Source organism: Crocodylus siamensis, chromosome 2, assembly GCF_052110815.1.
Source record: "Crocodylus siamensis isolate JL-2025a chromosome 2, ASM5211081v1, whole genome shotgun sequence".
NCBI classification, from domain to species: domain Eukaryota; kingdom Metazoa; phylum Chordata; order Crocodylia; family Crocodylidae; genus Crocodylus; species Crocodylus siamensis.
The window spans coordinates 202,664,182-202,691,818 of NC_143396.1; the positions used below are offsets into that span (position 1 = coordinate 202,664,182).

At 43.0% G+C, this 27,637-nt stretch overlaps 1 protein-coding gene across 3 annotated transcripts in view; it reads right to left on the bottom strand.

The window, feature by feature from the left end:
- The window catches only part of ANO3 (anoctamin 3), a 293,639-nt gene that overhangs the window by 182,864 nt on the left and 83,138 nt on the right, over positions 1 to 27,637 (bottom strand). For all 3 annotated transcript variants that reach the window (XM_090032834.1, XM_090032833.1, XM_090032832.1), the window contains exons 2-3: positions 5,232 to 5,444; positions 502 to 573 (exon numbers count right to left, since the gene is read on the bottom strand). In XM_090032834.1, the coding sequence (XP_089888960.1) occupies positions 502 to 573; positions 5,232 to 5,444 (285 nt within the window). The remainder of the gene's footprint in view (positions 1 to 501; positions 574 to 5,231; positions 5,445 to 27,637) is intronic.

Sequence of the window (27,637 nt, forward strand, 5' to 3'; positions counted from 1 at the left end):
TGTGGGCAGGGCAGCCATTGCCAGGCTGGGGGGGATGGGCCTGGCTGATTTGGAGATTTGGCCAAATCGATTCAGGACAGTGATTCAAATCAAATTGAATCACTGTCCCCCGAATTGGCCAAATCCAACGTGAATATTAGCCACTTTGCACAGGTCTAACTTTTACATCTCAAAAAGAAAATTAAAAATAGGTACAAAGGAACTTTTAAGTTTTCAACTAACTATATTACTAACTATATTACGACTGCAGTGATGGAGAACTTACTTTATGGGTACATGTACACATCGTCGTACGGCAATGTTGCTATGGCACTGTGCTTCAGTACTTCCTTTGAAAAAACCCTAATACATTGTTATGATTTATCAAGAATTGACCACTCGCACAAAAAAGAGGAATTCAGCTTAAAGATCTGGATGCTTGTCAATCACGTCTTCAACCATAAGTTAAAAACAAAGAAGTTAAGAATTAAAAATGTAATTTCAGTTGAAAGACAAACTCACCTACAAATGGATCACTGTATTCTGTATTAGACAGCTTGAGTAAATTGTTTTCCAGGGTCTCCACCACTTTAGCTGAAATAAATATAGTATTCCCATTAATGTAACAGTTACTGGGATAAAACAACATGAATACAATTTTTAGGATTCTGAATGGCAAATAAAAAGCCTTAAACTTAAGGATACATTTTTTAAAACATTTCCTGCTGGCAATAACAAAGAAGTGTTTTATCAGTAATAACTTGGATTCCCTTTTTGGATTTTATCTTGGATTCTCTTCCTACTGGGAGCATCTATACATGCAATATATTTGAAGTAGGCTTACTGCACAATTAAAATGTTGCGTGGTAAGCATATGGAGGGGCACCTCTACATGTGTTCCCTATAGAAACCATGGGGAGCTCCAGGCTCCCCCTGAGTGCTAGCCCAGAGGCTGGCAAGGAGCATGGGACCAGGAGCTGGGAAATTGCTCCCTAAGCCTGGGAACTGCCTGCTGCTGGGCCAGGCTCTGAAGGTGGAGCTGGGCTGGGGCAATGTCTCCCTGTCCTGGAAGCAGGCAGCTCCTGGCTCTGGCTTCTTTCAGGGAAATAATTGTGGGAGAGCGGCAGGTCCCAGGCCCCTGCCCCGAACTGCTGGTGGGACAGCTAGCAGTGAGCACTTGGCTAGGTGGTGATTTTCTGCTCAGCAGGGGGCAGCCAGGAGCTGTTCCACTGATGGGATAGCTAGCATTGAGAATCAGAGGGTTGGGACCTGTCCCTCCCCAATAGCTCTGTCCAAGCCTGGGAAAGAGCTGCAGTGCTGGGACCTGCCCCAGACTACAACAGTTCCCAGCCAGCTCCAGGTTGCATGTGCAAACTCCCCCAGGCAGCCCAGGGCTGGCTGATAATTGTTTCAGTCTGTAGCAGGTCCCAGACAGCTTCAGGCTCCAGGTCCCAGACAGCTCCCAGCTCCCATGCAGGGAGCTCCTGGCCCCAGATCTGGGATTGGGGTGAAGACTGGGTGATTGCTCCCTGTCTCTGGGAGCTGCCGGCTGCTGGAGTAGACTCCTATGGTGGAATCTGGGCCAGGAAAATGTCCCCCACCCTGGCAGCAAGGATCTTTTGGCCCCAGATCCACTATCACAGAGAAATTTTGCTCCCGGTTGGCTGCCTACATATGCCTTACTGTGTAGTAACTACTCTGCAGTTAACTTGCTATCTGCATCTGCAGGTGGCAAATTAACTGTGGAGTAGACCAGTCTACTGTGCACTAAGCATCTGCACATGTAAATGGTGACATGTACTGTGCAGTAAACTGGTCTACTGCTAAGTAAAGCCTCTTGTGTAGACATGCCCACTGAGAGTTAAACTAATTTAAAGCTCAGAGCTCTTCAAACTTGTCAATGTCTTTTTGGTAGTGAGGTGGTTTAGGTTTCTTCTCACTAGCTTAATAGAAAAAGTGAATTGCTTCACTGGCTTGTGACAAAAGACTTAAATCATTCTTCATTTTTTGTTGCTCTCATATCATATTACAAGCCTAATATAAAAGCTACCTTTGAGATGGGTTACACAGTGGCATAATAGGATAGTTCTGTACCCTGCTTGGCAGTGGCAGTGACATGCAAGGCAGAGGCAGTGGCTGGACTGCTGGTGGTGGTAGCAGCCAGCTGGCAGCTGCAACAGCTCTTTTTTTTTGCTAGGGAAGCCTATCTGCTTCCTGCAGTTCTGCAACTCAATTAAGAGCATATGGCCTTTATAAATGCAAGATGCTCTTTGCATGTGCCCCCACCCCTTAACACAGAGTCTTAGACTGGAGGTAGCTTATTAGTCACTGGTGCAGGTGGGTCCCTCTAATGGTCCCTTCTTGATGGGCTAATCATCCTGCAACAATGACATAAAACACATGTGTCTCACTGACATACTCCCCAGTAATTGTTCAGGCTTTCAGTAACTTTTGTGTTAAGTTTGTAATAGGATATCAGAATGAAAAAGGAAGAATAATTTAAGCCTGATGTCACAAACTAGAGAATCAATTCATTTTCTCTCTACTGAGCTGGTGAGAACAACCTAAAAAACTTCAGTACCAAAAAGATGTTGACAAACTGGAAGAAATGCAGGGAGGATAAAAAATGATCGAGGGTTTGAACTATAAAGAGGACAGAATAAACTCAGACAAGTATTTGATAGATATAAATAACAGAGAAGGAAAGGATTTATGGGAAAATAGCGAATCTGTGAGCACATGGAAAAAATAAATTTAGAAGGAGGTGGCAAGGGTCAATCAGGGAATTCTCTAATGTGGTGTCCACAAGATATACATGAATAAAACATATGCATCCAGAAACATAAAATCTGCAACCATTTGTAAGCTAACATACAACTATTGATTTACATAGTTTAGTTAAAAGTATTGTTCCTAAAGGTGATTATTCTGGAAAGGATGACAAAACATAGTGCATTTTTTTCTGAACCAATATAAAAGGCCAGAACTCAATCCAATTGACTTCACACAGACATAAGGGTTAGCATGTGTATAGCCATATTTCATGGCAGTTTCAGGATCGATATTAGAGATATCATTATCTGGCCTACTTACAGTGATGCCCATTATCAAAATCTATGGCATTTCTAATTTGGTGCATCATGCTTTTTTCCAAAAGGACAGTGGCATATTATCTTAGTTCATTAAATCCAGTTGAAGTTTTCTGATTAACCTTATTAGATGAGAATTTCATAATCTAAAACCCATAGTCAAAATTCTCTTTATTGGAATAATTTAAGATTGCTTAAATGGTTACTTTTTATGTGCAATTTATTTATTGAATAGACAGGCTTCTATAGTAACAGTTTGATAAACATTATTCAGCAGAACATCTTCAGATTTTGTTATGATTAGACAGACAAATGGAAGCAATTTTTCCTAGGTTATCATTTCTTAAGTGAAAAGGGACAATTTCCTTTCTGAATGATGGGACAGGGCTGAGAGATATATTTAGTTTATTTTAAAGGATTGTTTAATAAAGGCTTAATATTTTAAAGTTTGATAGTTAAAAGTTTGCTTTGGTAAATATGATTTTTTTAAAAGAAGCACGTAGTGCTTGTTGCTTTAATGTTCATTCAAATATCTCCCCCTTCTTTCTTTCCCCTCACAATTAACAGTAAGGAAAAATGAAAAAAAATGAACACTTCCAAAAAGTGTCACTGTTACCCATGTTCACTCTAAAATACATGACACCTTTCCTTTGCTTCCCATGTTGCCCAATTAAAAATACGTTACATAATAAATATTTACCAGGTGAGAAAATTAAATCAAGTTACTTAAAGATAATGGATAGCACATTGATAACATCCTTCAGATATAGTCTGGGAGTAATAAACATTTTAGAGTTAGAAGGAAGATGGCTGTAAGGTTTTGGAATAAAAGTTTTTAAAACTCACTTTCATTATGTCTCTGAATTGTAAGGGCAAGCTGTCAAAAAATGGTTATGCATTATCTTTTTACAGAAGAAACCATGAAATTTGGTTAAAAAACAAACACTCTTTTGAATAAAGTATTCTCTGACATTATTTGCACATGCTGCCTGGGAACTGGGGCCTCTGGGGCTGACAGACGGAGCTGCCTCAGCTCCCAGACAGCATGCAGTGCCCTGCTGAGCTGCCCTGCACCCGCGCAATGTGACAGCTGCCACCTGGGTGCCAAGCGTGTGGGGGGGTGATCCCTGCTGCCCCCACTCCCCCATGCTGCATGGGGGGGCTCTGCCATGAGCCCTCAGGGGCTGTGATCACTGCTACCAGAGCCAGTGGATGCAGGACTTATTTATTTATTAAATTTCTGGGATGCTGGGGCTGGGCAGGGGATGGGGCCAGGCAGGGCAGCCACGGGGCCTTCTTCTGCAGCTCCCCCTAGCTGTGCTCAGTGCATGGTGTACCGAGCAGACTCAGGTGCTGGCGTTGGCCCCATTCGGCAGTGACAATATCCTGTCATCCCACATGCAGATCCAGGGGCCCGCAACCCCCAGGAGGGCTGCAGGGCTGTGTCAGTCTCCTCCCATGGGGTGCGGGCCCCCCAGATCTGCATGTGGGATGACAGCAGGCTGCCATCCTTCCCCCAGAGCACTGATTGGAAGGGACCTCAGGTACAGACTGCAGACACTGGCCAGCTACAGACCAGACCTTCTGCCCCTTTTCCCTCTCCCTCTTAGTTTCTGTTTCCCTGCAAATCCAGCTCCAAAACATCCAAAACATTTTGTATGGTTTTGTTTCATTTTGGAGATATTTTGGAGATTTCTGTTTCATTTTGGATTTGGTGTTTTGGGTGCCAGAACAGGTTGAAATACCTTTGAAATTAAATGGCTGCCATAATTCCACAGAGCCCTAGTTCTCAATGGCATTTGAGGAACTAGGGATGGAGTAGGGAAAGAATGAAGGCTGGATCCACAAACTTTGTACACCACACATCAAAATTTTGCTCTTCGTTTTTGTGGATCTTCAGCAAGATAGTGGACTTCATTGCTTCTGACACTTCTAGAATGCACTTTTATGTATACTGTGGCCAGATATTAGGAACTGGCTCTGTTATGCCTAAAAAAAAACTATTTTTAAGGTGGAGTCAAGTTTGAGAACACTTATCAAGGAGGAAGATTTATGATTTTTATAATTATCTCCAAAATAAGAATTGTAAACCCAGGCAGTTTAGAGGTTAGAGAACACCCCCTATTTCAAGAAAAAATGGTGTTATAGAGGACAACCACATACCTCGTTCTGACACAACATTGATTACAGCTGTTGATGTCCCTGCACTTAGAGGCTGGGGTTGAGGCTGGGGTTGTATGCGATTTGGCTGAAGAAATGAAGAATGTTTGCTCAGGCTCTGAGGATGTGTTTGGCTCTGTGCTAAACATGGCATGGATCTTCTAGAAGGCTTTAATGGAGGTTCTTTCACCGTCTCACTCTTGCTTGTATTCATACCTGAAACATGCAAGAAACATGTATAGAATTAGAGGCTAAGCAGTGTTAAGGTTTTGAAAGAAATAAATTAATAGTAACCAGTGGGTGTTATAAAGATTCAAAATTGGGTCAAAGTAACTTCAGCAAAAACATTTTTACACTGTTGTTCTGTATAGAACATTTCATTCATGCTTTGAAAATCACTTTGCAAAAGTTAGGTGTGTTAAATGCTCCCCCTGCACCAGGGAATTGAAAGCCAGGTGCTGACGATTAACTGATGGTCAGCTGACCCACTTCAGCTGGTTCAAGGCCCAGTGCTGTCCCTGGAGTCCACTGATGACTAGATGACCATGGATCAGGACCACACTGGGGATTTTCTCATTTTAACAGAGAAACATGCAATTTCCAGTTTTGCAAAGAGCTCTCTGCAGGCTGGCAAAGTTCCAGCCTGCAAAGGGCTGGGGAGAGCAGGAGGAAGGTCAGGCAGGGGTTGCCATGTGCATGTGCGTGTATGTACATGTACATGGCCACCAGGCAGCCTGAAGAGTAGCTCCCACAGGTAAATCTGATGGGGGTGGGATTGAGGCCCCCATAGGGAAAGAGGAACAGAGGGAGTTGGGCAGGGCTGAGGCTGATGCCTAGCCAGGCTGTGCTTGGGGCCTAGGGCCAGAATGGTGCCTGTAGGGCCCCAGTGGGGAGTGGGACAGGGCTGTGGGTTGTTCTGCTGGGGTGCTGAGCTGGCTCCCTGCCACTGTGTGCACTCCCAGGGGAGCAGGGGCTGGGCATGTACCCTCCAGATCTGTGTGCAGGGTAGGTGCAGGCTGCTTGCTGAGGGCTTGGGCTCCCTCCTCTGCTGCTCTCCCTCTAGGGCTTCCATGACCTATAGGGTGGGACCTCACATGGCAGGGCAGAGCAGGGCCATGTGGGGAAACTCCTTGTTGCTAGGAGCCCTGTGTTGCCCTGGTGAAGTGCCTGCTGCCTGCCTAGCAGTAGCAGAGGTAATGGTGTAGAGTTGTGTCCCTCACTGTTGCTGGGTGGGCAGGGGGCACCTTGCCAGGATGGCACAGGGCTCACAGGAGTGGCACTGAGCTTGCCTGCCAAGCCCCACTCTTCCCTGCTGTTCTGTGTCCTGCCCGGTGGGCCACAAAGGCACTAGGGGAGAGCAGCGGGGTTGGGGGCCTAAGCTTGCAGCAGGCAGACCACACCGCCCCTGCCCATAGGCTCCATGCTACCCATAGGAGAGGGGGAGTTGGGCTTCATGCTACTCTCAGGCTACAGCAGCTACCACCCCCTACAGGCTGCAACTAGGGTGCAGGTGCTGCTGCAGGGGGCAGACGGCTGTGGAGCCAGGTCCCTGGCCCTGACAGCCAGGGGCCCTGCTCTGGCAGGGCTGGGGGAGGGAATGGGGCTGTGGATAGGGAATGAGAACCAGCAGGGCAAGGGGGTTGTGAGTGGGGAGTGAGGAGCACCAGCAGGGGTGGGTGGTTGTAGCTTGGGAGTAAGGGCCTGGATCTGTGTCCTGGTAAGTAAAGGAGGCAGAGAAAACTCTGACAAAAACCCAAAATCAAATGCCAAAATCTATAGATATTTAGAATTTATTTTATTACAGTGATTGAGGCACTGGTAGACTTCCAAATTGCTTTAAAATTGTAAAGATATCAATAAAACATTCTGTTCAATTGATACCTAAATTCATAGTGGTGTTTCATTTTAATCATGGGTTTGGGGGGTTTTATCAGAGATGTTGTGATTTTTTTTTTAATCAGAGAAAACTAGGATCTCAGACCATAACAAAGATAAGGGACCCTGCAGCACTGACATTAGGTCACAGTGACCAGCTACAAAGTCCTGGGGATTTCTGGTTTTGGTGAAATGACCAAATTAGGAGGACAGATATGTCAAAATTAGGATGTATGCAGGTGATATGTTTGAGAAACAATGGGATATGCTGACAGAACAAAATGTACACAGTATAATGACCACAGGGAAATCAATCAATGGTACCTGGAAATAAAAAGTCATCAGGAGGAAAAGAATACAAAAGGGATTTTCAAAGCACCAGAGGATCACAAGGCCACCATGGGCAAGAGGGCACACCCCCAGCCCATTTCACCCAACCCACTGAGGGGAGGAGGTGGGCATTGGCCCTCCAAGACTGGTGACATTTAAGCAAAGAATCATAGGGGTGCTTGCTTAGTGGCCAGATGTACTATCCCTATATGAGAACCCTGGAACTGGTAGATAAGTAGGATTGGGGGGGGGTGTATTTTGTTTGCCTGCATTACTATTGTCTGCTATCACTGTGTATCACTAAAATTGGCCTATTATTGAATGGAAGAAGTCATCGTTGCCTTAGGGTTTGGGTTGGCCCAGAACAAGTTATCAGAACTGGATCATAAATCCAGTGCCAATAGGTAGTAGATGCTAGAGGTCTAGGTATTTAGAGATGCTAAGAATCTAATACAACCTTTGATCACTTTTTAAAATATATATTTTATTTCTATAGCTTTTCCTTTACCTGGCTGAGTTTTATTTTTGTTCAGAATAGTGTAATATATTAAGAAAATTGTTATTCATGTATATGCCTTTTGCTTCTAAAGGCTCTAATAATTCTTTATTTGTCAGGCAGCATTACTTACACAAACATATTACACAAGTTCAAAACTTACCGTCACATTCAGCGATTAAGAAACATTAAATCAGCTTTGGAAAATACAGCAAGAAAACCCACCTTTCCTATTGACGCAAATTCTTTCCCTGCCCCCACCCAAAGCTCACTAGTCCTATTTTTTCTTTACTAAAATATATGACAATATTGAATGTGCCACTCCAGTTAACAGTAATTCATTTCCCAAAAGCACTACATCACTTTTCAGCATATTTTGCTGGCATGACTAACAGACTCTGATCGGTGAAGAGCATGATAAAAAATTAATATTTTTCCATCAGATGATATAGATTTTTCCTTTTTAGAAGGTGATTTTACCACTACTGACCCAATTTCTATCTCCTCCAGAATTTTGCACAATGTGTCAGGACTTCCTGAGATGCCTAACATTTCACAGCCATGCCAAACTCTTTCAGTTCTGATCATTTCAAGTGTAATGGTAATATTTCTAAACTGATGCCAGGTGCAGTCACTGAAATCCAATTAATTTGGTTGAGATTATACTTTAGTTATATACGGTGGGCATTGATTATCATCCTTGACAGTGGGAAACTCACTAAAAGAAATAAGATTTGACACAACATGTGCTATCAAATGAAAATTCAGTAGCATTTTAATGGACACACACATCCAACATTCTTATTAATCTCAAACCAAATTTGGGATATTATTCTTAGTTCACCATGGTGGCTGAAGTGTAAATACAAACACTCAGTCCACATAGACCTAAGAAACTCAAATATACGCATTCCATTGTCTTGTTTAGAGGCACAGACCTCACCAAAATGTTTTTGCTAAGTAGGAAGTGCCACATTCAAACACATTAAAAATTGTATTTGAAACAGTGGTCTTTGAAAGGAAAGAAAGTGTTCTCAATATCTGATAACACTTTAAAATGTTAAGACTATATTTGTGCTGGTCACTTAAAATAAGTATTTCATTTTGACATGAAACCATATAAACACTGAAACAGATGCATTGACTTACGTTGTGCTCTTTAGAAGATTAACTTAAGGCTCTTTCCATCTGCATTAACCAACACAGCAAAAAGATAGGTGAAAGCATGTTCTTAAACTCTTCTAAAGGATAAGGTTAAATCGATTATGTGACTCTGGTGATAGTCAACAATCATCATATTCTCTCTGAATTTACGTTGGTTACATTGTTTCCATTTGGTGTTGATATATTGGTCAAAATAAGGACCTACGAACAATCTGACAAAAGATGGAAAGGCACATGCACTGTGCCACACAAAGGAAATTAATTGCTCTGCGAGTTATGCATATGAAGCAATGTGTTATTCAGAGTGACTATATTATATGCATCAAATTTTAAAAAAGAATGTAGATCCTGCTTAATAACTTGTTTCTTTTTTCTGTGATCCTTGTATTGTAGGCCCCTGCTTAATGTTCATTTTAAGACAAGCCAGAATTTGCATAGCCATGTTCTGCAAACAACATATGCATGCACACTGTTCTTTGGACACAGAATTAAAAATAGAATTTGTTCCTAAAAACAACCTTAAATTAAGAAGCTAATTACTCCAATAATATGATATTAACATTTCGATATTTAAGGTGAGGGGTTGACATACTTGCCTACTTTGCATTTGTAGCAAGTTATGCTGCAGCTTAAGTTTCACAGGATTTCAGAAATGTGTGCATGCTATGCTGCATACTTCCAGATAGAGGTAATGTATATCTCTGCCTGGGGGCTAAAACCATTATCTGTTTTAAAAATAAATAATTGAATGGTAAGCAGGACCCTGCTCACCTTATACACTTGGATTCTCTCCTGTTGATAGTCAATCTATGGTAGGGATATGCACCCACCAAGCCTCGATCATACGATCCTGTGCTGCCTGGCCCAAGGACTTGGTGGTAACCTTTCGCTCAAGGACTTGGTGGTAACCTTTCGCTCTGTCCCTTAGGGGAGGTGTCACTGATCTTGTGGTTCAGGCGGTCTTCCTCCTCCTTATCCCACCTGCCATGACTTTGATGATATTTCAGTGGTGGAGGGATACGACTATCTGATCCTGGCTGCCTCCCCGCGGCCAAGGCGTGATGTTCTTTGCAAGGCTCCAACCCCCCCTGTACCTCGCCCTATCCCAGCCTCAGCAGTGTGCTATTGTGGTTGTCAACGACCGACCCTTACTTGATGTAGAGTCCTTCCTGATTTTAGTCAGGCCTAGGAAGAGGGCCCAATAAACCCAGACCTTTTCCTGACTCGCGCAAGCTTAGGGGCCCTAGCTCCCTCTGGCTGTGATGCTCACCAGTAACGACACTAAGGCAATAATGGAAGTGATACCAATGATAATAATAATAACAATAATAAGTCCACCAAGAGGCTACGGTGACCTTACTTCAACACCCCTTCACAACCTTCCTTATATCTCTGCCCAGGCATGCCTAGCGCAGTGCCATCCCCTTAAACCCCAACTACTCTTCCCCTTAAGGGCTACTATGCAAGCTCGGGTGTGGATTTTCTTCCGTAAGTATACCCTCTACGTTCCTCGATGAAGGAGCCCTCCCTCGACGGGGTTCCAGTCTGTGTCCTCTGTTGCAAGCGTGGAGGTCTCAGTTGGCCTTCTTGTACGGATACCTCTTGCTTCGTACTTCTGTCGGCCTCAAGCCCCAGTTGACGAGATCGCTCCCATTGGCTCCCCTCCTGGCCCAAGGGTTATATACAGCTGGGACACCTGTGTCTTCTCGGGTCCACCGGCAGCGTTTCCCCCTGGGCACAGTTCGGATACCTTTTGTAAGCCCAGAGCAGCATCCCCTGTTCCCTCTACTGCCGAGGGTTCTTCTCTCGCCACCCTCTTGCCACCTCTCCCCCCTTTGGTCCGCCTATTTCTGCTTCTTATACTCCTGGGTCGGTTCTCCTCCCCCTCTCTCCCAGCTGTTTCCTCTTTAAGTGAACCACGGCTAATGAGTTGCGTGGGCTCCGCCGCATCTTTCCGCTCCACCGCGGTTCCTGCCGCTACTTCCAGTCCTGCCACGCCTCGTGCTGCCGGTGAGTTGTTTTTGCTCATTCTTCCTTTCTCCTCCCTCTCCCTGGAGTGTGCTGTCCCCTAGGGTCCCTCTTTGACCCTTCAGGGTTCAAATCTTCCCCTTGTCCCAGGACAGGGTATCAAACTCATCAGGGGTAGTAAATCTATGGCAGGAGTATCAAACACATGCATGGGTTGGATGAGTAGTGCAAGGCCCAGCCACAGATCCAGGATATGGGCCTGGATCATGGGATATTATGCATGTGGGCTGGAATTGGTGTGTGCAGCACATGAGTTGGGCTAGGTTTTGCCACATGTGGGTCCAGTTAGCCCAGGTGATATGGCTCCATTGGCCAGATCTAGTCCATAGGCTGTATTGCTGACATCCTGGATTGATGGTATTCATCACCATGGTATTCAGCCATTCCTGTGTTCAAGGTAAAATGGGTGCTACGTACAATTCATTTGTACCCCCCATGTACCACGGGGAAGATACATAAACCTTTAGCCTAGATGATTACTATTATAATGTTTAAGCTGCCAGAATCTCCACCATATCGATGAATTGCCTCCAAATTTAGAACTTAGACTACAGGTTGATTCTAGCTCCAGTCAATAAAACTGAAATTGTCTTCATAAAAAACAACAAAGAAACAACCTTAGTACTTTAGGCAGATCACTAATAATCATTCTGGAGGCAAAAGAGCAAGTATGAGAATTTTGACTTTTCTTATGGAAGAATGTTTCTATAGTGCTAAATATTGCCTTCTAACAAGCATGCCTTAAGTTTGAATGTTGTGGGGGAAATACCCTTACAAAAACAGGATGGAGAAAAGATCTATTCAAAGAAATAATTTCAAGTTGATCTATAAAACGGGTGCTCAATCCCTGACCTATAAGCCCAATCCATCCCACAGAACCATGTCATCTGGCCCACAAGGATCCCCATGGGCTGGGAAATTTGGTAGCAGGGAAGAGGTGGAAGTGTTGTGTGACCAGATCCAGCTTAGCCTGGGCCCCTACCCATCCAGATCAGGCTGGGCAGCTCCCCACATCCCCCACCATATGGGTCCAGATCACAGCTGGGCTACTCCCCACCCACCCCCAGTGAGTCTGGATCAGGACCAGACTGCTACCCACACCCACTCCATGGTTCAGGATTGAGGCCAGGCTGTACATCCCCTTGTCTCACCCCCTGTGGCCAGATTGGATCTCTGCTGCACTGGTCCTGTGTGCCAGATTGAGCCCACCAGCTATATCCAGTGTGCAGATGGAACTGACCATCCAGCCTTTGGGATAAAAAGGTGGGCACCACTGATCTCTAACAATAGTTTGAAGCACTGTCCTCCAACTTCTTTGTATCAATAAGTACTACCCTTATTTTATAAGGTGCACAACTATAAAGGCGCAGGCAGTTATGCCATCCAGTGTGATGTAAATATGGTACTAGCAAGGATTTAACCTAAACTTGACTCTGAGAGATCATACTAATCTACATGCAAGATTTTTATTTAAACTTTTTATTAAAATGTTTACAATGTATGTTTGTACAGAACAATACAGAACAACCATCCTGTGGCTTCATAGCACCCAAAGTGAAACAAATTTATACTAATGTACACTACTTGAAACTATACAGGACAATTTATGAATACCGTTCTTATAAAAAGGTATACCTTTAATAGAAAAAAAGATCTGTTTCTTGAGATAATACTTCAAAGTGAATTCAGCAGCACTTAATCAGAGCCACAACTCAAAGAAAACAGTTAATCTGACTCAAAAACACTTGTCTTTATGGCACATGTGCATTAGCATGTACATTGAGAAATCAGATGACATATTCCTTTCATTTTAGTCTTTCTATCAATGAGGATCTTCCATCAGTGGAAAATGTACAACAAATAAATTCATCCAGGCTGGGACTAGCTAAAAACTGCCCCTTCACCACACATACCTAATTCATACCAGGAAGGTCAAGGTCAACTGGTTTATTAATAATAGAAGCTGATTTGAACTATATTACTATACAATTTTTTATTTAAAATACACATATACCAGTACATTGCTAGAAAGTATTTGTTTAAATTTTCCTTAGAATTCATTATTTTTATTTATATATTTTTTACTTCAACAAAGGTATGTTCAATCTCTGTGAAAGTCATTACATTATCATGCAAATAAGCAAAGTGTTTAAAGCAGAGACAAAAGCTCAGACCAAACGATAAGCAGGTCAGGAAGTAAAGCAATCCCTAAAGAAAAAGTTATAAAAGGATGCAACAATGCAACCCCTATTATCATTAGCATGAGAAAAGATATGGGAATATGTGGAAGATTCACACACACACACACACACACACACACTCTCCCCACTTGTTGAAAGGACAAGGAACTACATGCTTAGCTTCTTGCCTAAGTGGAGTCATTGGTAGGTTTCCAGAACAGAATGCCAAATATGCATGAAAATGTAAAAATTAAGACAGGGAGACTAGGTCCAATAAAAAAGACATTCTGCAATTTTTCCTAGTTTTAGTAATAAACATTGTTTTGAATTTCATTCAAGCATCTAAAACATTCCAGTTTTGGTCAGTGCCAGAAGTATAAAAATTATATGAAAAGGGCTTGGTGATATTGATAGCACAGTCAAAACTGTAAAAGCACATTTTAATTGCAGGATTATAACAGAGCTTTAAAGGAGAAAGAGCCAAGGGAGAGCCCCAGGTGGGGGAAGACTGTAAGGGTAAAGCAGCAGGAGAGCTGGCCCAGGGAAGTAGGGGCTATGAGCACTTACTGCAGAGGAAGTTGCTCTGCAGAAGAACAATAGGACAATGCCTTCCTGGACAGGAGGAAGCCTATTGCAGTTCTAGCTGCTGTGCAGTAGGAATGAAGGCTGTAGACTGTAAACCTAATTAGAGGGCAAAAATGGCCAGCCCTGTAGAGTCACACGATTGGAAAGGGCAGAGCCTGTGAGAGAGATAAGCCAGGGTACATCTCTTGCAGATGGACTCTGGTGAGATGGACTGTGAGCATACTGTGCCTGAAGACAGCAAATGAAGGGGTTTAGGATTAGCAGTGGACTAAGGCCCAAGGCTAGGTAGGAGTTTTAATATAAGGAGGCTAAAGTTTTAGTTACAGCTAGAATGCTTATGTTTTTGCTTTTAGTTTATAACTGGTGGTTTGGGTTTGGCACTGTCAGGGGAAGGTGGAGATCCCAACAGTGCCTTAGGGCACTATGGTGTCTGAACCCTGCCTGGGGCTAGGGGCTCAGAATAAAGGGCAGGCTTAGCCAGAGGACTGACGATTGGAGAAAGTGCCTGAAGCCTGGCAAGGTTAAAAGCCAGACTGGGCCAGGGGCCCCAGCCTGAAAATGTGGAACCAGAGCCAGGGGGCCAGCAGCCCAGGACAGACAGAGACAAGGACTAGGGCCTCAGCAGTTCAGGAGGGGCAGTGACAAGGGCTAGGGGCTCAGCAGTTCAGAAGGGACAGTGACAAGGGCCAGGAGCCCAGCACCTAAAGAAGGGCAAGAATGGGGTCAAGGGCCCAGTGCAAGAGACACAGGGGCTAGGGGCCCAGAGATACTTACAATGAGAGAGCCAGACCTGAAGAAGTAGGCCAAGGCTGGAGGCCTGCAGCCAGAGAAAAGGACCAAGGCCCCAACAAGGAAGTGGTTGTGCAGTGACACCTACAAGGCTTAGAGACAGCTGTAGGGGAGGTTGGAGGCTGCCAATAGCCCATAAGGCTACAAATACCCTGAGGGTCATGGGTAGGTTGAGAGGGCCCACCGAGTATGAAGTAGGACTGAGACCAACAGGGTCTGGGTGGGACCTGCTGACCATGAGAAAAACCAAGGGCTCACTCTAGGACTCTTAGACAGCCTTCCTTTCTAGCATTCGATGTTTACATCAAGGCGCAGTAGGCAAGAAGATTGGGAGAGTACCATACAGCCAGAGCAGGGCACAGTTTGCATGGCCACCAAGGGTTGTCATGGCCACACCTGGTACCTGAACATTGCTACAAGGACTTATTTGTTTAATGAGACTCACAAGTGGCAATAAGGAACATAATCAGGAAGAAAGTGGTCACTCAGGCATAACTGAAAGGTTGTCGTTGTAGAACATCTATTAGTTACAATGATAAATAAGAAGAAAAAAACAAGAACTCGACTTAGACTAGGTACAAATGTTCAGGGTGGTTAAAAATGGCCATCTGATCTAAGTGAGTTTGCCCAGGTGTGGACCTTACACTAATTAGGTCAATCTAAGTGTGAACTGTACAGAAGTTCAGGACAGTTAGAGCAGTCTAAAAATGGCCAACTTAATCTAATTAACCCTAACTCTAGGGTAGTCTAACTTAGATTGGATCAGCCATTTTTAAACTGATTTAACTGTCCTGAAATTCTGTATGGTTCCCAGGGCAACCCAATGGCTGGGAAAGCCCAGTTGATAGTCCCAGCCCTGGGTCTGTGCTTTTTCTATCTGCCTCACTGGCACTGGGCTATTTTTACTCCCCTGGTGCCTCCCCCCACCCCCAAATAGACAATGCTCCCTATCCCAAACCCACCAAATCTCCCATCCTGCAAGCCACTCCCAGCAGCAGCTTGAGCAAGTAAGTTAGGGCAGGGTTGGGGGCAATGTTCATCTTGGGATGTGGGGGCTAGGGGGCTAAAAATACCCCCTGGGATCAGGGGGTGAAGGAGAAAGACCCCCATCCCCCCATAGACCTCACAACCCCCCTTGATCCTACCATACCCTCCCAGACCCTGCCTGCCCAACCTCCCCCCCAATCCTTTGGTTGATACCTGCCCCCATCCCAAATTGGGGTGGTCAACTTTTACTCGATTTAACCTCCCAAAATATCCATACACACCCTCAGAGCCCAGCTTGAGGTTGAAGTATTAAGTAAGAGAAACACTCCCAATTCCCCTCAGAACACTCCCCACTCCCATCATCATTTTACTTTCAAACTAAATGCATTATGCATAGAATGTCTGAGACAAAATGGGTAACCTCATTATGCCACTTCTACAGACTCCCTTGTCATAAAGAGCATAACTAAGTCGTTAGGCAGGAGAATGAAGATGCATAATTTCAGAAGGCTTTTGAAAGCAAGTAATATAATGCCGTTACTAATAGCTTAATAAAGCTACAATTACATTTAGCATCATATCAGTGCACAAGATACATACAGCGGATGAAGATCTCATTTTATTAAGGTTATAAATATTTGCAGAATATAAAAATATTACTTGTTTAATCTGATACTATAAGACTAATTATTTTAAATGGTTGCTTTGAGTGAGGATGTGTATATCCATAACTCTGCTGAGTGATGTTTGACAAGGGAAGAACATTTTACATGTTGGCTGTTTTGCAACTTGATCACCCAAAAATAGAAAAAGGGACCCACTGACAGTAAATTTCTAAAAAGGGCAGAGCTCTAAATTCTAAAATTCTAAAATTTCTAAAAAGGGCAGAGTTATTTAAGGGGAAGGGGAGGCAAAGAAAGGGCACACATATGTGCGCACATACACTAAACTTATTTGAAAGTTAGCAGCAGCAGCAGCAGCAGCAGCAAATGTGGACCTATTTTATCAGTAGTTCAACATTTACAAAAAAATATTAACTTGACATACAATTTTAATAATAAGTTGATCTCCATGTTATAAAGAAGAAAGGTTAAGTGAAGAGATACATTCTGAAACAGATTAATCCAGATCTTTAGCAAGGCATTAATGAACTCTTGGCCATTTAGAGTTCAAAGAACAATTCTAAATTAACAGTTAAACAAAAGGTGCAGATATGTCATAACATAAACCCCAAATTAAGAACTCTCCTTTCTGAGAAAGCATTTGGTAAAAAGTGCTGAACACTAGAGATTGCCCTTTTCACATATCTGCCTAAAGCAAACACATTAAAAATGTATAGGCGTCCTCATGCTTACCAGTCCAAAAAAACACACGCGACCAGGAATTAGCTTATTCCCTCTCTATATTCCAAAAAAAGATAAGTTTACCACTCACATTCCTCTGTTTAAATGTACCTGAGAATAAAAAGACACACAAAGAACTAGAATTCTTGGTTCCAAAATGATACCTTTTATTAGATCAATTGGGAAATCACAAGAAAATTGTCCTTGCCTGCACACTTTTGGGATCAAACTCCCTTTGTCAGGCTCTGGGAAAACTGTAGATGGTACAAGATGGTAAAAAGCCCCCATAGGTAGGAAAAAACTTCATTTTTGCACAGAGGGAGCTGAAGATGGGTCCATGAGAGTGCACATGTCCATTCACTTAGTGTCTTATATGTTATAAGTACTAGTGGGGGTACATCTTTCTGTACCATGTGTGCTATTCTGTTCTCTGTGTGCTGGATCTTCCAAGCTCCTTCTCTTAGTTTACCTTACTAGCTCAGATAGATTCAGTGTTATTGTTGCTTAAAAGCTGGATGAAGTCACTAGAATTCTTTAATTAGTCAAGAGTCATTTGCAAATATTAAATATTTTTAAATGATTCACTTAGGCAGTTTTTGTATTCCTTTCTGTAGTCACTTTTCAATAACTGCGTTTATTACTGAGTCATTTTACACTTGTGTATTCCCATTAACTCTAGTGAAGATGCTCCTTAGTTCTATTGCTGACAAATTACGCTAGCACAAAAAGCTATGAGAAAATAGAGGTTAATCTTGTTTTCCAAAGGAAAGATTTTAAAATAACCTTTTGTACAAGCAGTCACACCAGGAGTCTGATAACAATTTAACTCAGAGAACCAAAAAAATGTAGCCATTACTTAAGCAAAAATCACAAAATACCCTTCAAATAATTTCAACCATGACAGCTGACAAATCATTCTTCACAGGTTTTTAACAAATAGAATATGAAAAATGCATTTAATTTCAATTTTCACAAAACTCAGTAACAGTGACTTGCTGTGTTTACCTATTCTTTCCTTATTTTAAAGGACAAAATCTTGTTTTTACATGATTTTTAAACATGCAAAACATAGCTGAAAAATCAGCACTCAACTCATCTTGAAAGGAAAAATTGTTCAAGTAAGATTGCTGCTTTATCAGCATCTACTTGAATAAAAACAAAATACTGCATGAAATATTTTGCTTAGCTAACTCTAGATTAATGATCAATAATATTGTCCATACAACATAGTATTGTTTTCCACTGACCCCTGTTGATTAACCTGCTCATCTTTTCCTTAAGTGATTACAGAAGATTTAGAGCTCAGCAATGAAGACAGTTTATTAACCCATAAATTTAACTTAACCGTTCAGCTGCATTTTTCTAAAAAGTGGTCTGCATTTAATAGATTGTTAGACTAGAGGACAATAATCTCTTTTAGCCTTTAAATAAAATTATCTTGGAATGTGCCTGGGCTTGTTTATAAAAGATTGAGTTTCACCTGCCATAATGCTGCCTAGTCACCTTGCTTTGTTAAACCCAGGCCAGCAGTTTTCAGATTTATTTATTCTTAAACGTCTTGAAGGATTTTCACCCAGATTTGAAAGCCATTAAATCATTAATCCCTATTTTAGGTCTGAATCTGTGTTCTCACAAATCTTTTGCTTGAAGGAAAAGTAGAATGATTTAAAGTGAAACTGGTGGTGGGATTTTATCATAGGTAAGATAAATTTACTTACTAAAAGGTCATTTTGATCTAGTAATGTAACTGGTAATTTTGGCAACCTGGGTGGATATGCTGCCTCACCCACCTCTGTCAGTAAAAATCACTCATGTCTCAACATACAGTACAGAAGGCAATTCAATTGCCCCCCTGCAACATATTTAAACAGCGAATATTTTCAAAAGCTCCTTGAGATCTAATGGAGACTGGGACTGAAAATTCCCAGTGAGTTGTGCAGCAGCTGTAATGTATGAAAGAATAGCATGGACTTAACAGTTACAATGACTACAACATTGGGAGCCAACCTGTTTGGCAGGTGTGCCAAAAATAAGCCTTGCACCCTTACCAAGTGCCATGTCCTCTGTGCAATCTGCAGGCCTGCGTCTTGCTCCCTACTCTGTTCCCAGACTCCTGCTCTCCTTTTTCTTCCTACTCAATCTGCTGTTCTGCTTTCTGCCTCCTTATCTGTGCTCTCTGCCTGATATTCTGCTCTGCTTCCTGCTCCAACTGCTGTTGCACTGATTGACCCCTCCACAAGCTGCTGTATGCTACACACACAGGCTGCCCATGCCATCTGTGACACTCATGTTACAGACTGGCTACCCCTAGACTAGGATATTCACAAACCTTTGATGGGATCTTCCAAGATCTGTTGTTGGGACCATTTGCCAGGAACTGCTGTCCCATGGCTGGGTCTTCACAAAGGGGCAGCTAATGCAGTGTGGCCAGCTCCCTGTCCCTGCTTAGTTGGTGCTGTACGATTGCTGGAGTCTTGGAGGTAAGTCCCTGCCTTTTAGGTGCTGCTGCAACCTTGTATGGGTGGGTGGTGGTTCCTTCACCCTGTGTGGCATTTGCTGTGCTGGGGTGGAGGAAGGGATAGCTTGCAGGACCCTGCCTGCCTTACAAAAAAAAAATGCTCACAGCTCCACAGAGCCTATGCAATCTACTGCAATAGTCAGGGATGGAGTGGCAGCTCTTCGGGTCATTCAAAAAGCCCAAGGCAGAATTAATTAAAGTTATGTGGCTTTCTGTAAGCCGCGTAGTTTAGATTGGTAGCAAACACAATACAAATTCACCCTTCGGGGGGCGGGGGGCAATTGTAGGGCACTGACAAATATACAGTTCCCCACTGTTGGCAGTTTGCATGAAACGCCAGGAGTTACAGTGTTCCTCCCAACCCAACGGATGTTGGCTGTTGGCTCCAGGGGATCACTCTCCAGTTTGGAGTTGCTGCATATCTGCAGACACTCTGCCCTAGCCCTGCCCCCTTCACAGCTCCAGTGCTATCTTCAGCATTGTGGGAAGGGGAGGGGGAGGGAGGGAGGAGAGGGGAGAAACTCAGTCTGGGGTTTGCCCAGTTTGCACTGGAGGGTGAGGTGGGTGGATTGGAGTCTCTCCAAGTTGGGGGGTCTGCAATCAACCCACTCCACCCTCCAGGGCAGGTTGGGCAACTCCAGACTAAGCTCCTTCTCCTCTCTTCCCCCCCCTCCCATTCTGAAGACAGCACTGGGGGCAGGACTGGGCTGCTCTCAGCACATGCTGACATAAGTTAATGAAGGCACTCCACTTTGAAGCACCTCATGTAATGATGGTTCAGTTATTAAAATGGGGCATTTTTAAAGCACTCTGCAGCAGTGCACTTCTGTCAGCACCAACTGCATGATAAACTATCACTTCTATCAGCAGCCTTAGACCAGGTTCTGCCATTTTTAAACTAGTCTATGTGTGCTGAACTTCTGTTCTATTATGGGTATAGAATGTTTTCTGATCACTTATACCGGTGAAAGTGTAATGTCTGTTCCTGGCCCATGTGTACTCTCTACTGGCTCCCCACACAGCATCCTCCTGCTGCAAATGTGAGGACTGGAGGCAGGTCTCAGCATGCTGCCTACTGTATGGAAGGAGAGAGGGGTAGATGGACCCCAGCTTCCCACTGCTAGCCTGCTCCTGCAGAAATAGCCAAAGGAGGGGGCAGCTCTCTGCATGTGCTCCTTGATGCATGGAAGGCTCTAGCTCTCCACCTGCTGAGGTAAGAGAGGTCAGCTCCCTGGTTCTGCCAGCTGCTGTTACAGCATGGATTGCTTCTCAGCCACATGCTCTATTACTGTTTCTGAACAGGTTATCTTGGAGCCATTGTTTTGGCACCCCTTCTTATCTAGTACCCAGGGCTAGGTAGGGCACCTCTCATCCCACCCTAATTATGTACAGCAGCTAAGACTTCAGTTGCTTCAGAAGGTGCCATAGAGTCTTTCATAACCAGATCACTGTTTTATTCCCCTTCTGAACACTATCCATATGCAGAGCACTGCTTAACACTAACCAAGAACATGTTTTCCTGACCAGTCAGAAAGACCACCATCACCCAATGCCATTTTTTGTTCATTTTCCTCAAAGGTCTCCTTTGTAATTATTGACTTGATCTGAACAGGTACAGCTTGAGATCATGTTCTAAGGGGGTATACAAAGCAAGAACATTTAAAGAGCAATTTCAGAAGAGTGACAGCTGTATTCATCAGGACCTTGGAAAAGGCTCTAGAGGTCAGTTTCTCAAACCTCAGTATAGAATTGCTGTCAGAAGCCATGCTCCCTACCACATGAGCCCATTGTTTGCAGAATGAATTTCTCCTGCATCCTTGTTATAGTCATTATGGACAGGACAATAAACCAGTCTGATATCAAAGATTCTTAAGTTAAAGCAAATTACTTATCCTGTCATTCAATTTAACAATAAGTTAACTGATACAATTAAAGAATTATGCATCTCTTATAAGCCACCTCTACTATTGCAATTCAGAATTGCTCCTTTTCCATACCCTACCCCATCTACATGTCTTCCTCCACCCCATTTTTCATATATTTCTTTGCATAAGTACTAGTTATATTAAAGAGTAAGAGTGAAATCAACTTTTATGACAGTGTTATCAGCACCATGATGCAAACTTAATCAGTCAATAATTCCTTTCTTCTATAAATAGAAGTATCCTTGGGTGTTTATACACGTGATCCAGGAGTGTGTGGGGGGGTGCACTTTACTTAGAGTGGCTCCAAGAGCAACTCTAATTAAAGTGTCAGGAGCATCATATGTATAAGCATCCCTGTGCTAAAAATTGGTAGGAATGCTTTAACTCTTTTAATTTTAACTCTTGTGGCATGAAAAATCGGTGATGGGAGTCCTATGGACTCTTTTAAAAGCCAGAGAATGTTTTGTCCCCTCTTTCCCTTATGCACACCTGGGCTACTAACTTGTTTCAGTAGATAACTCCCTGCTGTCCCAGCTCCTAGGTTGTTTCTGAGATAGCCCAGATCATTAGCCTATATTTCTAGTCTGCTCCTCCTCCATCTGTATCAAATGTAAATAATAATAATAATAAACATTTTTGTTTTTTAGGATAAACTATCACCATTTTGATAGTATTCACAGAAGGCAGAGACATTTTTTACTTGGGATACAAAACCCAGTGTTTTTCTATGAAGGGAACTCCATCTTTCCACACTTTGGGCCAAATTTTGCAGTTTATTCTCAGGAAAAATTCCATTGAGGAGAAAACAGTTGGAGGTGGGGAATTTTTTACTGCTGCTTAATTCCAATTTTAGTCCCTATCATGTCACTTTTGTACCACAGAGAGAACTTTTAACTGGGAATTCTGGTTCTACATGCAAACTCTAAGTAGCACAAAGACAGAGTAACCTCATCTTGTTATGGTTCTTTGGCATAAAGAGCAGAAGGAGTGTGGATGGAATATGATGCACTCCAGCAATCTCTAAATCACCAGGTGCAAAGTGCAGTCACAGCAGACTGGTTCTCACTTGAATCAAGGACTGAATTAACTCTCACCTGCTTCCAGAATTAAGCTGGATCACAGGAAAGTAAGGCAAGAAGGGACCTTACAAGGTCATCTTGTCAAGCGCCCTGCTCAAGGCAGGAACATTCCCAGCTACGCCATCCCTTCCAAGTATCTGTCTAACCTGCTATTGAAAATTTCTTAGCATAGAGATTCCACAGATTCTCTAGGTAGCCTGTTTCAATGCCTGACCACTCATAGTCAGAAAGTTTTTTCCTAATCTCCAGCCTAAATTTTCCCCTGCTGAACCTTGAGACCACTGATCCGAGTCTTGCCCCCTATAACCATAGATAAAAGCCCATTTCCATTGTTTATAAACATCACAAGTATTTGAAGACTGCTATCAAATCTCCTCTAGCCTTCTCTTCTCCAAGCTAAATAACTTTAGCTCTTTCAGCCTGTCCTCATAAATTGTCTCCCAGGCTGATGATTATTGTTGTTGCCTTGCACTGGACTCTTTTCAAACTGTCCACTGCCCATATCCTTCTTGAAGCGTAGGGTCGAAAAGTGGACACAGTACTCCAGGTGAGGTCTCATCAGTGCTGAAGAAAGAGGAAGGATCACTTTCCTAGATTTTCAAGTTACACTCCTGTTAATACAACTGAATTTGCTGTTTGGCTTTTTTTGGCTCATATTTTGCTTGTAGTCTACCATAATCCCCAAGTCTTTCTCTCCAGTAATGCAATTTAGTCATTTCCCAGTTTGTATCTGTGCATGTGGCTATTCCCAAGTACACAACTTTGCACTTGTCTTTGTTGACTCTCATGTCACTGATTGTGGACCATTAATCCAGTCACTCCCAGATTCTAGCTCTACCCTCCAATGTGTCCGCAATTTCACCCAACTTTGTATCATACACAAATTTGCTAAGTTTGCATGTTCAATCTGACCATTCAAAGATGTGGAGCAATACTGGACCCAGAACAGACCCCTGGGGAACCCTACTTGATGCCTCCTCCCAAACAGACATCAAGTTATTAAGGACTACTCACTCAATATGATGATCCAACCAATTATGTATTTACCATATAGTGCTTTAACATAGCCTTAGATTGTTAATGAGAATGTCATGGGAGAGAATGGTGTAGGGGGGTGAATGATTAAAGAAACAATTCCCTCCAAGAGCAGCAAGTGGACTAAAATGTGCAGATGTGTCTTCTACTAAAACTTTTGCCTTTAAAAATTTTCTCTGAGGAAAAGTGTTATAGCTGATCTGCATACACTGTTAGCAGTATATGAAGTACCATTCAGTATGGCTGAAGGACTGCTACCATTGAATCAATGTTAAAAAAAAACAAGTGGAAAAACTAATTACTGAATGATCAGTGTAATGCAAATCCTGGAGAAAATAACAGAAATAATTGGCACAAGATTCAGCTGATAAAGAAGTATAAGACAAGAACATAATTCTTGCCAATCAGCTATTATTTCAAGGAAAATAGATCTCTTCAGACAAATCGGATTTCATTTTCTGAGGAATCACAAGTTAGTTTGATAAAAAAGTGTCTGCGTAGATGAAATGTACTTAGATTTTTTGTAGGGCATTTGACTTAGTAACTCCACACATTTTCAATTAAAGAAAATTAGTACTAGACAATCTCAGTAAAGTACATGATAAATTGATTAAGAACTGGCTTACTGACAAATCTTAAAGTACTTGTCAATGAAGGTTTAATGGGGTTTTGCAGCAAGTGGTACTAATACTGATGGTATTTGACATTAAAGCCAGATTTAAGGAAAAATTTCAGTAAAGATTTTTTTTAATTATATTTGCAAAAACCGCAATATTTATAAACCATGAGGGAGGAGACAGAATGGTAAGAATGGCCTATTCAAACAAAATATTTTTGACACAGCCAAATACAAAGCCTATATATCTTCAAGCAATAAAAGCCAGCCACATGTACAGAAGTTGAGGCTATATCAGGGTGGGCAATTATTTCAGCTGGAGGACCACTTAAGAAGTTTTGGTGAGCTGTAGAGGGCCACACATACAACATCTGTCCAAGTTTGCAGATGACACTAAGCTATGGGGCGAGGTGGACACGCCGGAGGGCAGGGAACAGCTGCAAGCAGACCTGGACAGGTTAGACAAGTGGGCAGAAAACAACAGAATGCAGTTCAACAAGGAGAAATGCAAAGTGCTGCATCTGGGGAGGAAAAATGTCCAGCACACCTACAGCCTAGGAAATGACCTGCTAGGTGGCACGGAAGTGGAAAGGGATCTTGGAGTCCTAGTGGACTCCAAGATGAACATGAGTCAGCAGTGTGACGAAACCATCAGAAAAGCCAATGGCACTTTATCGTGCATCAGCAGATGCATGACAAATAGGTCCAAGGAGGTGATACTTCCCCTCTGTCGGGCGCTGGTCAGACCGCAGCTGGAGTACTGCGTGCAGTTCTGGGCGCCGCACTTCACGAAGGATGCGGGTAACCTGGAGAGGGTCCAGAGAAGGGCCACTCGTATGGTTAAGGGCCTGCAGGCCAAGCCCTACGAGGAGAGATTAGAGAAACTGGACCTTTTCAGCCTCCGCAAGAGAAGGTTGAGAGGCGACCTGGTGGCTGCCTATAAGTTCATCAGGGGGGCACAGAAGGGAATTGGTGAGTATTTATTCACCAAGGCGCCCCCGGGGGTTACAAGAAATAATGGCCACAAGCTAGAAGAGAGCAGATTTAGATTGGATATTAGGAGGAACTTCTTCACAGTTCGAGTGGCCAAGGTCTGGAACGGGCTCCCAAGGGAGGTGGTGCTCTCCCCTACCCTGGGGGTTTTCAAGAGAAGGTTGGATGTGTATCTAGCTGGGGTAATGTAGGCCCAGCACTCTTTCCTGCTTATGCAGGGGGTCGGACTCGATGATCTACTGAGGTCCCTTCCGACCCTAGCATCTATGAATCTATGAATCTATGAATCTTTCAGAAAATATCTTTTGAACAAATTATAGATAACCTTCTCACCCCAAATGATACACTCAAAATAAAACATCTACTATAACATATTTTAATTTTATTTCAAAAGTATTTTTCATCCTGAATTGTTTTTTTGAGTAGCACATAGAGAGACAATTAATTATAGCTCAAAATAAAGTCTTACTTCTGTATACTCTGTGTGTGTGTGGGGTATAGGAAAGCAAGGTCCTTGGGATCCAGCTGGGGATGGGTGAGGTGGGGGGGAGCAGATGCATACAGCAGAGCTCACTCAGGCAGTACTGGGCAGGTTGTACCACCCCACCCCCATTCAGTCTGTGGCTGTCCCCACAATAGAGGACTCCAGCTCCAGCTCCTGGCTGCCTTCCACCCATTTGGCCACCTGCAGGTAGCCACTTATTATACCAGGTGGGCAAACTGGGGCAGGAGCCACCTGGGGCTGCAGCTTCTTCCCTGTCTGGACAGGCACAGCAGGGGTATGAGAAGGAGAAGGAGCCACTGGAGGTGTGGGGAGCCCAGTAGTACCTTGCCATCTGCAGCTGCAGTGGGAGCAGCCCCACCAGGAAGCTGTCTGAACTGGCCAGGGCTGGCACATGCTGGCCGGGGCTGCCCCTGCTGGCAGCAGGTGGGGCTTGGCCTCATGGAGATCACTGCAGGGATAGCTGTGGACCAAATCCAATCAATTGGTGGGTGCCCACCCACAGGCTGGATCCAATCAATTGGCAGGCATGGGTTGCCCTTGGTGGTAATGTGTGAGGCTTGGCCCCATGCACAGCATCATAGAGACAGTTCCAGGACAGTTCCAATCAATTGATGGGTGCCTACGCATAGGCTGGATCCAAACAATTGGCAGTCTGTATTTTGCCCACCTCTGTGCAACATTCTGAAAAGCAATAGTTGTGAAATGGAAGGTCAAATAGGGGTCATAATAGACACACGGCTTGACTTAAGCTCCCATTGAGATGCTATAGCAAAAGAGGGTAACGTAATCCTTGGATTCATCAATAGGAGAGAACTGAGAGAAGGTGATTTTACTTCAGTGGACTGGTACTGGCATGTAATTTTTAATTCTGGTTCCCACATCTTAAAACAGCATGCCAGGAAAAAAACCACCAAAACAAACAACCCCCCCCCCCCCAATAGAAATCCATGAAGAAGGCTAGAAATAATTCACAAAAATGATTTTTTTTGGCTGGAGAAAATGCCTGACAGAGATCAAGAGTTCAATTAATTTAGCTTATTGGAAAGAAGATTGGGAGGTTATTCGATGACATACTTTTGTGTGTACCATGACAAAGAAAACATGACAAAGTGTTCACATCTAGCAAAGACTACTTAACAAGAACTTATGCCTGGAAGCTAAATTAGATCAATTTAAACTGAAAATAAGGATGGGGTGCTTTTCTTGAAACAAGGGTTTCATTAAAGCATAACTTGCTGGAAGACTAAAACCTAAATTATTGTATTCAATACAAGGGAAAATCTGGTGGCCTATGATATACAATTTAAGCTAGATAGTCAATTGGTCATTCTGACCTTAAACTCTAAAAATTTCAGCATGTCCTGCATTTATAAAGAGTACTTACAACAATTCTACACAATTGCTTTGACACTATCCAATGCCAACCTAGCTCTAAGCAAATCTGTAGTATTCAGTAACCAAAATATCCCAGTTCTTCTGTACAAGCTAAAATGTGGGTGTCAATAAGGGCAAGGAATCCTAACAGCTAATAGATCTCAGTCACAGATCTTCTCATAGCTACAGCACTGACTTGAGGCTCCATAAATTTTGTTCTTGGCTCTTCCACTACTTCAAGATGACTTTGATTAAAGCATTTTCTCTCTCTGTTCTTTGTTTTCCCCTATTAGGACAGAGAGATTTCAGGCAGAGATTGTCTTTTACTAGGTGTTCTACAGTGTTTACAGTAATGAAGATCCAAACTTGTATTCAGGCCCTCATGAAACACTGTGATCAACTAGTATTTCCCAAATTGTAAAAATATTGTACCATTTATATCTCCTAGGCAATATAGAAATTTTGATAAAAGTAACCCATATTATTAAACATAGATTTTAGGAATGTAAAGATTTTGGTTTGCATTTTTACAGCTCCCTGTGATAGTTTCAAGAGAGTCCCATTTGATAACAGGAGTAACTTATCAT